This window comes from Phaethon aethereus, assembly GCF_964289735.1.
Source record: "Phaethon aethereus genome assembly, chromosome: 25".
NCBI lineage: Eukaryota > Metazoa > Chordata > Aves > Phaethontiformes > Phaethontidae > Phaethon > Phaethon aethereus.
The window spans coordinates 173,315-186,048 of NC_138601.1; the positions used below are offsets into that span (position 1 = coordinate 173,315).

General features: G+C 43.1%; 1 protein-coding gene across 1 annotated transcript; it reads right to left on the reverse strand.

The window, feature by feature from the left end:
- Nucleotides 1-11,550: 11,550 nt before the first annotated feature.
- LOC309413375 (olfactory receptor 5V1-like) lies at nucleotides 11,551-12,508 on the reverse strand (the record flags this gene model as incomplete). Its single annotated transcript, XM_082010496.1, is given in 2 exon segments — nucleotides 11,551-11,709; nucleotides 11,711-12,508. Coding segments are annotated over 2 exon segments (957 nt in total).
- Nucleotides 12,509-12,734: the final 226 nt, after the last annotated feature.

Genomic DNA, 12,734 nt, shown 5'->3' on the forward strand with positions numbered 1-12,734 from the left:
AATAAGGGGAAGTGCAAAGTCTGCACCTGCGGAAGAAGATCCCATGCACAAATATATGCTGGGGGCAATGCAGCTGGAAAGCAGCTTTGCAGAGAAGGACCTGGGGGTCCTGTTGGACACCAAGTTGAACATGAGTCAGCAATGTGCCCTTGCTGCAAAGAAGGTGAGTGGAATCCTTAACTCTGTTAGACAAAGTATTGCCAGCAGGTTGAGGGAGGTGATCCTTCCCCTTTATTTAGCACTAGTGAGGCCACATCTGGAGTACTGTGTTAAGTTCTGGGCTCCCTAGTGCAAGAGAGACATGGACATAGTGGAGAGAGTCCATTAAAGGGCTACTGAGATGACTAAGGTACTGGCACACCTCACATGAGGAAAGGCTGAGAGAGCTGGGATTATTTACTCTGGAGAAGAGAAGGGTCCCATGGGATATTATCCATGTCTCTCAAAACCTGAAGGGAGGATGCAAGGAGGACAGAGACAGGGTCTTATTAGTGATGTCCACTGCCATGACAACAGGTAACGGGTATGAACTGGAAAACAGGAGGTTCCCTCTGAACATAAGGAAACACTTTTTTACTGTGGGGGACACTGAGCACTGGAACAGGTTGCCCAGAGAGATTGTGGAGTCTCCCTCCTTAGAGATATTTTAAAAAATCTAGACACAGGCTTGGGTAATAGGCTCTAAGCAACCCTGCTTGGGCAGGATGGTTGGACAAGATGACCTCCAGAGGTCTTCCAACCTCAACCAGTCTGTGATTCTGTGATTCTTTCTCCCTAAACTCATCCCATCCCAGCACAACAAAAATACTCCTGTAAACTCCTACTGAGTACTAAACGTAGACAACAGACAGTTTTCTATTAATGGAGCTGGACCTGTGGGAACTGTGTTGTTACCAAACTCCAAGCAGCTACCTGAGGGCCTTATCAAAGAGTTTTGGTGACTGGGTTCTCTGGTGAGCAACAGCAAACCAATTTGCACCATACACTTCTAAGCACCTTTTGTGCAAAAAATAATATTCTCATAATAATAATTTTTAAAAAGGTAGGATTGCCCTACCAATCCCCTCATTGATACAGTGCCTGAGATGAGGGAAGATGCAGAGCTAGGCCAGGGAGCAATGGCAGAAAACTGCAGTCACCCCAGGACAGACTGGATCAGAAAGAGATATAAACTAGTATGACCATTCATTTACCAAGACAAAGGAAAGTTTGAGCCAACCAAAGATATAGCCAGTGATGATGCACCACTGTGAACTAAAGCGTGAGTTCAAATCAAACTCATTCCCTCGTACTTCTGTTTCAGCATTAAAGGGTCGCTTTTAAACTTAGATATGTTGAACTGGACTTTCTAACATTAGGGCAGCATATCTTTTGCACAATACTTTCTCTCTTGAGATACAATAGCAGAATTAGGGAGCTTTTAGATGTGCCTCCAAATCAACAGGAAGGAAAAATGCTGGAAAGAGCTTGTCTTTCTGACCTCCTTTTTGATACCTACCTTGTAAAGAGAGGAATCATAGCCATAAAGAGCCTATTTAGGTCCACTGATCCTAAAAGCAGAAGTAGACATCTGCAGCATAGATTTCTACATTAGAAGTCATAACACCTCATCAGCGAATCAAAGCTCCACTTGCTTTAGAAACTTCATCAAAATAATTACTGTGGACACAAACTTTAAAGACTAGAAACCAGTCTTTGAAAGCATGCACTCTGGAAAATGAATAAATGTGATTACATGAGTTTTATAGCTGTTTCTGCTACAACTTCATTATGGTAAAAGAATTGCCTCTTCCAATGTAACATGAAGAACCTGTAAATCTGAAAGAATATCTTGATGACTAGACCCTTATGTTTTCACTCCCAACTCTAGGAAAGATGAATCTTCTTTTGTCAGTCATTCCTGCCTATATTTTTTCCTTTTCAGCCTGGAAATATGAAGAAATTATAAAAGTTCTTTGTCCAAGTAGTGATATTTTACTTCTACTTCTACTATCATTGTAAAGTAATAAGGACTTGTTACATTTCATCTCCATGTGTCATTATCTTGAGAGAAATCACTGAACAGTCAACAGTTTTAAGGACATACTGTTCCTGTAATAGAGCAGGGCTCCTTTAAATGAAGATGATCCAGACCAGAATAGCCATGATTTTATGTTTCAAGCACATGAGGCAGAACAAAACTGAAGAAGATAGCGCATTCACCAGGAAATACCAAAGGCAGCAAAATGGAAACATTCAGACTTGCTGTAGTGGGAAAGCTTTTAGCCATTAGCTTGGTGACCCTTTAAATCCTGGTATTGACTAGAGCAGTAATAATAGTAATTACTATTACTGGTGATTGCACTCGCAGGGGAAGGGAGGAAGACACCTCCTGTTATCTGCATCAGCAAGTGACCCTAATAACACCTAATAGCAGATATTTAATAGCTGAATCACGGATTCATCGTATGACAAGGTGTCCTGGTTTCAGCCAGGGCAGAGTTAATTTTCTTCATAGAAGTTAGTGTGAAGCTATGTTTTGGATTTGGGATGAGAAAATGTTGATAACGTGATGATGTTTTGAGTTGTTGCTAAGTAGTCAAGGACAGTCCAGCTTCTTGTGCTGGCCTGCTTTCCTTGTGCACGGGAAGTTGGGAGGGGACACAGGTGGGACAGCTGACCCAGGCTGGCCAAAGAGATATTCCATACCATATAATGTCATGCTCAGTATATAAAGCTGGGATGAAGAAGAAGGAAGGGGTGGAGAGACATTGGGAGTGATGGCATCTGTCTTCCCAAGAAACCATTACGCATAATGGAGCCCTGCTTCCCTGGAGATGGCTGAACACCTGCCTGCCCATGGGGAGCGGTGAATGGATTCCTTGTTTTGCTTTCCTTGCGTGCGCGGCTTTTGCTTTACTTATTAAACTGTCTTTATCTCAACCCATGAGTTTCCTCACTTTTACTCTTCCGATTCTCTCCCCGCTCCCATCGTGGGGGAGTGAGCAAGAGGCTGCATGGTGCTTAGTTGCTGGCTGGGGCTAAACCATGACACAAGGGTCAAAAGACCATATGACAAGACTGTCCAGAGGACATCCACAAAAAGGACCATCAGTATGATGGAACACTTCTCCTATGAGGGCAGGCTGAGAGTTGGGGTTGTTCAGTCTGCAGAAGAGAAGGCTCCAGGGAGATCTTATTGCAGCCTTTCAGTACTTAACGGGGCTCATAAGAAAGATGGGAAGAGACTTTTTAGCAGGGCCTGTTGCTATAGGACAAGGGGTAATGGTTTTAAACTAAAAGAGGGTAGATTGAGACTAGATAGAAGGAAGAAATTTTTGACAATGAGGGTGGTGGAACACTGGCATAGGTTACCCAGAGAGGTGATAGATGTCCCGTCCCTGGAAACATTCCAGGCAGGTCAGGTTGGATGGCGCTGAGAGACCTGATCTAGTTGAAGATGTCCCTGCTCATTTCAGGGGTGGTTGGACTAGATGATCTTTAAAGATGCCTTCCAGCCCAAACTATTCTGACTCTATGACAATGTGGTATTCATAATAAGTCATTTACTGAAAGCAGAAAGGGAACTCCAGAAGCAGGCAGTGACAATTTTTCAGACATCTTGGTAGAAATACCCTCCAGAATCCTAGTTCTTACCTTTGCCTCTTCTGGAAAAGACAACTAATAGTAAGGTCCCGTTAAGAACCACTTTTACTCTATGATGTTGATTTGGAAATAAAAAGTTGACCAAAAGGAACAGTGCAGCTCTAATTCAAGTCTCAACACTTTACTCACAGCCTAAGTAAATTCTCTAATCATCAGTGGATGTATTTTCCTTTTAAGCCCTCTAAGGAAACGAAACAGAATTACTGCTCATTATTTCTCTGACTGTGATAGACCTGAATAAGCTCAGTCACAGAATGAGCTGTCCAGTGTTTCCTTGGGTCACCTTTCTGACAGTATGTAGATGAGCTAATTTGAAGCTAATTTGCATTAATGATGTGTTAGTAGGGAGTTGTATATTTCACCCAAGTCCCAGACTGAGAGTGGACCCCCTCATAAATACATCTGTAGTAACACTGGGGTAATGAACTGGTTACTCTCCTTTACTCACAAACACCCATGAATTCACCTTTGTGCATTAGTACCCATTACCCAGTACTTGAGTATCACTAATGTACACTTTATGCATGAAGAAAGAAGAGGCATAACCTTGTCTGTGACACTGGCAAGTCCTTTGGGGTCTGAATCCTGTTCAACAATCACAAGTCACTCGATACTTTCAACTTAATGTCTCTGTCTCACCCACTGTCTACTCCCCAACTTGGACAGCAGAAAAAATGCTCTTTTATGTCTCCCGCTCTATCTCCATACCCCTCCATATGCAGACAGAAAGCCTTGCATATGACCAAAGACTGTGTGTGTGTTAGGACCATTGTTGCTGTAAAGTTGAGGGGACAATATAAGACTGAGCATGTGGGAAGTGCTGTCACCAGTTCTTAAGTCCTTCTCTCTGTAACACTGACAATATTCTTTTGAGTAATCTTTCTGGAAGGAGCATATTAACCAGGAAAAAAAGCAACTAAGACACCAACTAAACCAAAACCTGAAAAAAATGTAATTTATTTTTTTCCAATTCATAAAATGGACCTCACAGAAGTCACTCAACATAAATTCCTATTTTCAAAGTCAGGATTTCACAGTCATGCTTGAACAATGCAAAGGAGCAAAATAAAAAAATGTACGCAGTTTATATTTGCCAGTCTCCAAGAATTTGCTTGCTCCTCTGATGAGCTCCTCTCAGCATGTTAGGTGGTTTCATCATGTCTCAGCTGCAAGTTTGTCAGATATCATGAAAGCAATACACATATCTGCCAATTCTGAAAACTGCAGAGGCTGAAATGGACAACCTGAGTCTATTTTCATTTCTCATTCTGCAAAAAAATAACTTCCAAGAGCACCTGCAAGAATAACTCTCTCAAAAGATGAGGAAGTTGTGGCAGAAATATTTAAAGTAAATCACACAGCAAAAGCACAAGACTGTCTGGAGTGATAAGATCCCAGAGGGAGGCAGATGAAGATTTCTTTGTTAGAAATCACAGGGAAGCTAAAAATTGATGGCTTCTAGGGTAGTTGCTGAAGAGTGATGCTGGAGCGTGGTCATCTAGACTATGTTACATTGTATGCAGGTTTGCTTGTTGGCTGGAGGACTTTATTTATGATTGGCTATGTATTTCTTCTGGAATCATTTGTGTCTCAAATTAACATCGCAGCTAGTCATTTGTCAATTTTTTATTCAGCTTATGCTTGCAATCAAACATTCTTGCAATAAAGATGTCTCTTACACAAGACATTTATATAAATCTTGGTTTCTGTCCTAATCTAAAATTTCTCATAAGCATTCTTATTTCTTTGCTTGTTCCTGCTATTGCATGTTGACAGCCTAAGTAAGTACCATAAATGTGTTGTTATCCCTTAGACATCTGGTCTGTAGAAATTTGAAACAGAAATTAAAAGAGATAATTAATTCAAAACTTTAGAAGGTTTTTGTTGTTCCTCACTACTTACCAGATATTTTTACTTAGACAATGAAAAACACAGAAGCCTTTCTTTACTCCAAATAGTAAGTTTTCATAAGAATTCTTCCCAATATGTAGAGGAACCTAATGATGTTTCCAGTGACACCTTCTATAAACTACGGTCCATCTGTTGCCTGGCAGCGCCCAGCGCTTACAATTGAGACCCTAAAAGATTAAATAAATAAATAATTATTAAGTTATTAACTTCCCAAGCCCCAGACTGGGCTGGAAACACTGTCTTGGTTTCAGCTGGGATAGAGTTAATTTTCTTCATAGAAGCTACTATGAGACTATGGTTTGGATTTGGGATGAAAAAATGTTGACAACATACTGATGTTTTCAGTTGTTGCTAAGCAGTCAAGGACTGTCCAGCGTTCCATGCAGGCCTGCCAGAGAGAAGGCTGGGGGTGCATGGGAAGCTAGGAGGGGGCACAGACAGGACAGCTGACCCAAACTGGCCAGAGGGATATTCCATACCATATGATGTCATGCTTGGTATATAAAGCTGGGATGAAGAAGGAAGGGAGGAGGGGACATTTGGAGTTATGGTATTTGTCTTCACCAAAAAAATCACAGAATCACAGAATCACTAGGTTGGAAAGGACCTTCAAGATCATCAAGTCCAACCATTAATCCAGTGCCACCATGTCCCCTAAACTATGTCCCCTGAGCTGGAAGACGGGGATGGAGAGCACAATGTACTCCTCATAATCCAGGAGGAAGCAGTAAAGGACATGCTAAGCCACCTGGACACCCACAAGTCTATGGGGCCTGATGAGATCCACCCGAGAGTACTGAGAGAGCTGGCGGAGGAGCTTGCCAAGCCACTCTCCATTGTTTATCAGCAGTCCTGGTTAACAGGGGAGGTCCCAGAAGACTGGAGGCTTGCCAATGTGACGCTCGTCTACAAGAAAGGCCGGAAGGAGGATCCTGGGAACTACAGGCCTGTCAGCCTGACCTCTGTTCCAGGGAAGATTATGGAGCGGTTGATCTTGAGAGTGCTCACAGGGCATCTGCAGGACAGCCAAAGGATCAGGCCCAGCCAGCATGGGTTCATGAAAGGCAGGTCCTGCTTGACCAACCTGATCTCCTTCTATGACCAGGTGACCCGCCTAGTGGATGAGGGAAACGCCGTGGACGTTGTCTACCTGGACTTTAGTAAAGCCTTTGACAGCGTCTCCCACAGCATTCTCCTGGAGAAACTGGCGGCTCGTGGCTTAGACGGGTTTACTCTGCGCTGGGTGAGGAACTGGCTGGATGGCCGAGCCCAGAGAGTTGTGGTGAACGGCGTTAAATCCGGCTGGCGGCCGGTCACGAGTGGTGTTCCCCAGGGCTCGGTTCTGGGGCCAGTCTTGTTCAAGATCTTTATTGATGATCTGGATGAGGGAATTGAGTGCTCCCTCAGTAAGTTTGCAGATGACACCAAGCTGGGTGGGAGTGTTGATCTGCTGGAGGGTAGGAGGGCTCTGCAGAGGGATCTGGACAGGCTGGATCGATGGGCAGAGGCCAACTGTATGAGGTTTAATAAGGTCAAGTGCAGGGTCCTGCACTTCGGCCACAACAACCCCATGCAATGCTACAGGCTTGGGGAGGAGTGGCTGGAGAGCAGCCCGGCGGAAAGGGACCTGGGTGTGCTGGTTGACAGCCGGCTGAATATGAGCCAGCAGTGTGCCCAGGTGGCCAAGAAGGCCAACAGCGTCCTGGCCTGTATCAGGAATAGTGTGGCCAGCAGAAGTAGGGAAGTGATTGTGCCCCTGTATTCGGCACTGGTGAGTCCGCACCTTGAATACTGTGTTCAGTTTTGGGCCCCTCACTACAAGAAGGATGTTGAGGTGCTGGAGCATGTCCAGAGAAGGGCAACGAAGGTGGTGAGGGGTCTGGAGCACAAGTCTTATGAGGAGCGGCTCAGGGAACTGAGGTTGTTTAGTCTGGAGAAGAGGAGGCTGAGGGGAGACCTTATCGCTCTCTACAACTACCTGAAAGGGGGTTGTGGCGATGAGGGTGTTGGTCTCTTCTCCCAAGTAACTAGTGATAGGACAAGAGGAAATGGCCTCAAGTTGCGCCAGGGGAGGTTTAGATTGTATATTAGGAAAAATTTCTTCACTGAGAGGGTGGTCAGGCATTGGAACAGGCTGCCCAGGGAGGTGGTGGAGTCGCCATCTCTGTAAGTGTTCAAAAAACGTGTGGATGTGGCGCTTCAGGACATGGTTTAGGGGACATGGTGGTTCTGGATTAATGGTTGGACTTGATGATCTTAAAGGTCCTTTCCAACCTAGTGATTCTGTGATTCTGTGATTCTGTGATTCTGAAGTGCCACATCCACACGTTTTTTGAACACTTACAGAGATGGCGACTCCACCACACATGATCGAGCCCTGCTTTCCTGGACATGGCTGAACATCTGCCGATGGGGAATAGTGAATGAATTCCTTGTTTTGCTTTGCTTGTGTGCGCAGCTTTTGCTTTACCTATTAAACTGTCTCTATCTCAAACCATTAGTTTTCTCACTGTTACTCTTCTGATTCTCTCCCCCATCGCACTGTGGGGGAGTGAACAAGCAGCTGTGTGGTGCTTAGTTGCTGTCTGGGGTTAAACCGCAACAATAACCTTGAATCTTACTTAAGCCATGTTAAGCTGTAACAGAGGTGTAGCTGTTTAAAAGGAACGTAAGTGAAGAAATAAATGGAAAGTGCTTCACTTACTTTTGAATGGCGTTAGACAGATTTTTTTCCTCCTGCACTCAGCTGATTTTCTGGGTTCCTGCTGACAAATTAGGAGTCAGGGTCTCATACCTCCTTTGTTCTTGTGGAGATTATGAACTGCTACAGCTCATCACCTTGTGACAGCTTTGACTGGTACTGTGCTGATTTGGTCTTTCATCCTCACGTTTCTTCTCTTCTATCCTGCAGTAGTAGCTGTTCCATTTCTTCCTGTGGACAATGAGTTTCCTTTCTTGTGTAGGTGTGTAAATGTGCCATGTTAGGAATTGTCTTAAATACCTGAATGATTCCTGACCAACCTTTTTTTTTTTTTTCCCTTTCATTGATGCATGAAATTGTGCCTCTATATGCTTTCCTTAGTGGCTACTTCAATTTCTACAATAAGCAGTGTATTTCATGGTATCTGGGATTCTGTGTTAGTGAAAACACTAAAGTAAAAAAATCTGAAGCAAAGCAGAAGGATAGAAGGGATGGTTCGAAAGATGGTGTCAGTGATAACTGATGTACTGCAGAAGGACTTGGTTCACTGGAATTGGAAAGGGAGAAGCTTCCCTGCCAGGTACTTGCATCAGCAAATGACCCAACTAGCACCAAGTATTAGGATTTTAATCGCTAACCCATGGATTCAAAATACCACAATCCAATTCTCATAAAAAGGCATTTATTGCAAGGTATGATTGCTTCCAGCAGCAGGTGACCATAGTCCTCTCTTTACCAGTGGATGATGTTTGTCTGTCTAAAAGTTTATACCTGGGAGAACGCTAACTAATGCGATCCTTTATCTTGACAACATTTTAAAAATTTTTTTATAATATTTATTTATTTCCTAGTGCTTCAGTAGGAGCCCTGGGCCTGGGTCTGTGCTAGTCAAAAAGAAAATTGAAAGGGATTTTCCTAATTACAAGAGCCAAAAGCAAGCTTTTCAGGAAAGAACTTATAGTGAGAGATATTGGATCTCCTCTGATCCTTTGGAAAAGTTACTGCAGTTCTATACCTCTCCCTTCTCATTTCCCACTTTTCTACTTCACAGTTTTTTCATGGCACTCTTCACCTCCTCATTCTCAGTGTGTAGATAAGTGGGTTCAGCATGGGTGTGATGACAGTTCCTCTGCTTGCAGTAGGTAAAAGCTATGCAAGAATAAGAGTAAAATGTACATGGATGGTTCCTTTTCTGATACATGTCCAAAAAAAAAAAATCAATAAAAACAACATTGTATTGATTTTTATGTGGTCATACCAAACTGTGATTCTTTTCTTCCCTCTTTTCATTTATCAATGACATAGATTTCTCTAGAAAATAACACAAAAATACGAAATAAGTACATCTTTATGGTGGTGCAATACCCAGTGGAAGAGAAATAGCTAGGCTCCATCCAGGTCAGAGCAGTACTGGAAGCAAACTACACCCGTCCTGGTGTCATGTTTAGGCAACCAATTGTTCAGAAAGGAGTGACCAAGAGATAAATGATCAAGGAAAACTATATTCTTAGTTTGATAATAGGAAACCTGCAAGCTAAAAAAAAGATGTATATTTTAGAAAGGTTTTTAAAGATATAGCTGGTTCACAACACAGCTTTAAAATCATAGAATCATGAATTATTTAGGTTGGAAAAGACCTTTAAGATCATCAAATACAACCATTAACCTGGCACTGCCAAGTCCACCACTAAACCATGTCCCTAAGTACCACATCTACACGTCTTTTAAATACCGCCAAGGATGGTGACTTAACCACTTTACCGGGCAGCCTGTTTCAGTGCTTGACAACCCTTTTGCTGCTGACATTTTCCCTAATATCCAATCTAAGACTTGCCTGGTGCAACTTGAGACCATTTCCTCTCGTCCCATCACTAGTTACTTGGGAAAAGAAACAAACACCCACCTTGCTACAACCTCCTTTCAGGTTGCTGTGGAGTGTGATAAGGGTTCCCCTCAGCCTCCTTTTCTCCAGGTTAAACATAAGACTTATTCTCTAGACCCTTCACCAGCTTTGTTGCCCTTCTTTGCACATGCTCCAGCAACTCAATGTCCTTCTTGTAGTGAGGGGCCCAAAACTGAACACAATATTCAAGGTGCAGCCTCACCAGTGCAGAGTAGAGAGGGACAATCACCACCAGTCCTGCTGGCCACAGTATTTCTGATACATTCCAGAATGCTATTGGTCTTCTTGGCCACCTGGGCACACTGCTGGCTCATATTCTGGTGGCTGTCAACCAACACCCCCAGTCCTTTTCCACTCGGCAGCTTTCCAGCTACTCTTCCCCAAGCCTGTAACGTTGCATGGGGTTGTTGTGACCCAAGTGCAGGCGCCAGCATTTAACCTTGTTGAACTTCACAGAGGTGGCCTCAGCCCATTGATCCAGCCTGTCCAGATCCCTTCCTACTCTCGAGCAGATCAACACTTCTGACCAACTTGGTGTCATCTGCAAACCTAGTGCAGGTGCACTCAATCTCCTTGTCCAGATCACTGATAAAGATAAAAACGTTATCAAAGCCAAAACTGGCTCCAATACTGAGCCCTGGTGAACATCTCTTGTGACCCTCTTGATAAGGTCCCTGCCAGCACCACCGAATTACATTTTACGCAATACTCATGTGCCTGATCTCACCTTATTCACGTATGTCATGTAGGCATCTCTATCTGAGCTAGCCATACGGACTCTTTTTCTGCCTTTGCAAAACAATTAATGATCACTCTACTGTATCTACTTAAAGATGATGAATTACATGCTGGAGGTACCTGCTCCTTTCCGCTCACTCAAAGAGGATGACTAGAACGACTAATTTAGTGGAGAATTCCCACACATTATGTTTTCAGACAGACTAGAGTCTTATGATATAGTGCAATCATTTGTAAAATAAATATAATGTGGACTGCTAATGTCTCTAAAAGTGTGAGAAATTACATCCTCATGTCATGTTTTAGCCCCAGCCAGCAACTAAGCACATTGCAGCCACTCACTTGCCTCCTCTGCCTAGGTGAAATGGGTGAGAGAATTGGATCCCTTGCCTTCCATTTCACCTCTGTGCTCCTCTATCCTTGTCGAGATGTGCCACTGGATGGACTGATTGTTGGCTCTGTGATGGGCCTGGAAGCTGCTGTAGCAGAGTATCATTTGGCCTCCCTCCCCTGCCATTGTGCTTCTTTGTAGACATGTGGATGCATTTTTTTAATCACGTAACCTAGAAAACGAAACAGTGGGTTCTAATAGGTCATTTGCTCATAAGTCCATGTTTTAAAGAATATGTATTTGAAATATACAGCTCAGAGGTTACATAAATTGACGTTTCTTTAGAATTCTGCGTAAGGCTGTTTTCACATCTTTATTTTTTAGGCTGTAGATGATGGGATTCAGCATAGGAGTTAAGATGCTATACTGGGTGGACAGCACTTGGTCTAGAATGATTGATGAGACTGTTTTAGGTTTTGATTGATGAGACTGTTTTAGGTTTTGTATACTGGAACAGAGCTGTTATGTAGAGTAATCCCACTACAATAAAGTGGGAGCTGCAAGTGGAGAAAGCTTTGTGCCTTCCTTCTGCAGACTGTATCTTCAAGACAGCGTTGATGATATAGATGTAGGAGATGAGGGTGAGCAAAAAGGAGCTGGACCCAAAGATCACAGCAGAAAAAAGAAGAATGAGATTACTGAGAAAGGTCCCACCACAAGCAGCAGACAAGAGAGGGGGCAGCTCGCAGCTGAAATGTTTGATTTCTGTGTGCCCACAGAATTGAATATTTAACACCGGCATTGTGTTTAGAACTGAGTATAAAAGACCCAATGCCCATGCACTCCCCACCAGCTGATAGCAGAAATGTTTGCTCATAGCCTCTTGGTACTTCAGTGGATTACAGATGGCCACATATCGGTCATATGCCATTACTGAAAGCATAAAAATTTCACAGCCAGCTGAGAGGAAGATGAAGAACATTTGAGTCATACAAGCACTGACAGCAATCGTTACACTTTCTTTCACAAGGAAATTCACAAGCATCTTTGGAACAACAGCAGTGGCATAACAGATGTCAACAAGGGATAAATGAAAGAGGAAGAAGTACATAGGAGAGTTCAGGTGGAGATCAGTTCTTATGACCATCATGATTACCATATTTCCTAATAAAATGATTAGGTAAATAATTAAAAACACAGTGAATAGGAGGCTTTGAAGGAGTGGTTCTCTTGTAAGTCCCAAAAGAACAAACTCAGTTTCACTTGTTCGGTTTTCCATTTACTCTATGTGACCTGAAGGGGAGAAAAGGCATGATGTTAGCATTGGAATCAGAACACACAAAATCATATTAACTGACTCCCAGCTAGCCGGTCAATGTGGAGTTAAGAAAGGAGATATCAATCCGTGTTAGGAAGCAGCAGGTTTGGAAAAGGTATGCAGAAAGTTTTTGAAATGGGTCTTTTCCACAATGAGCCCAACTGGCACTTCCTGTTCCTATTCATTT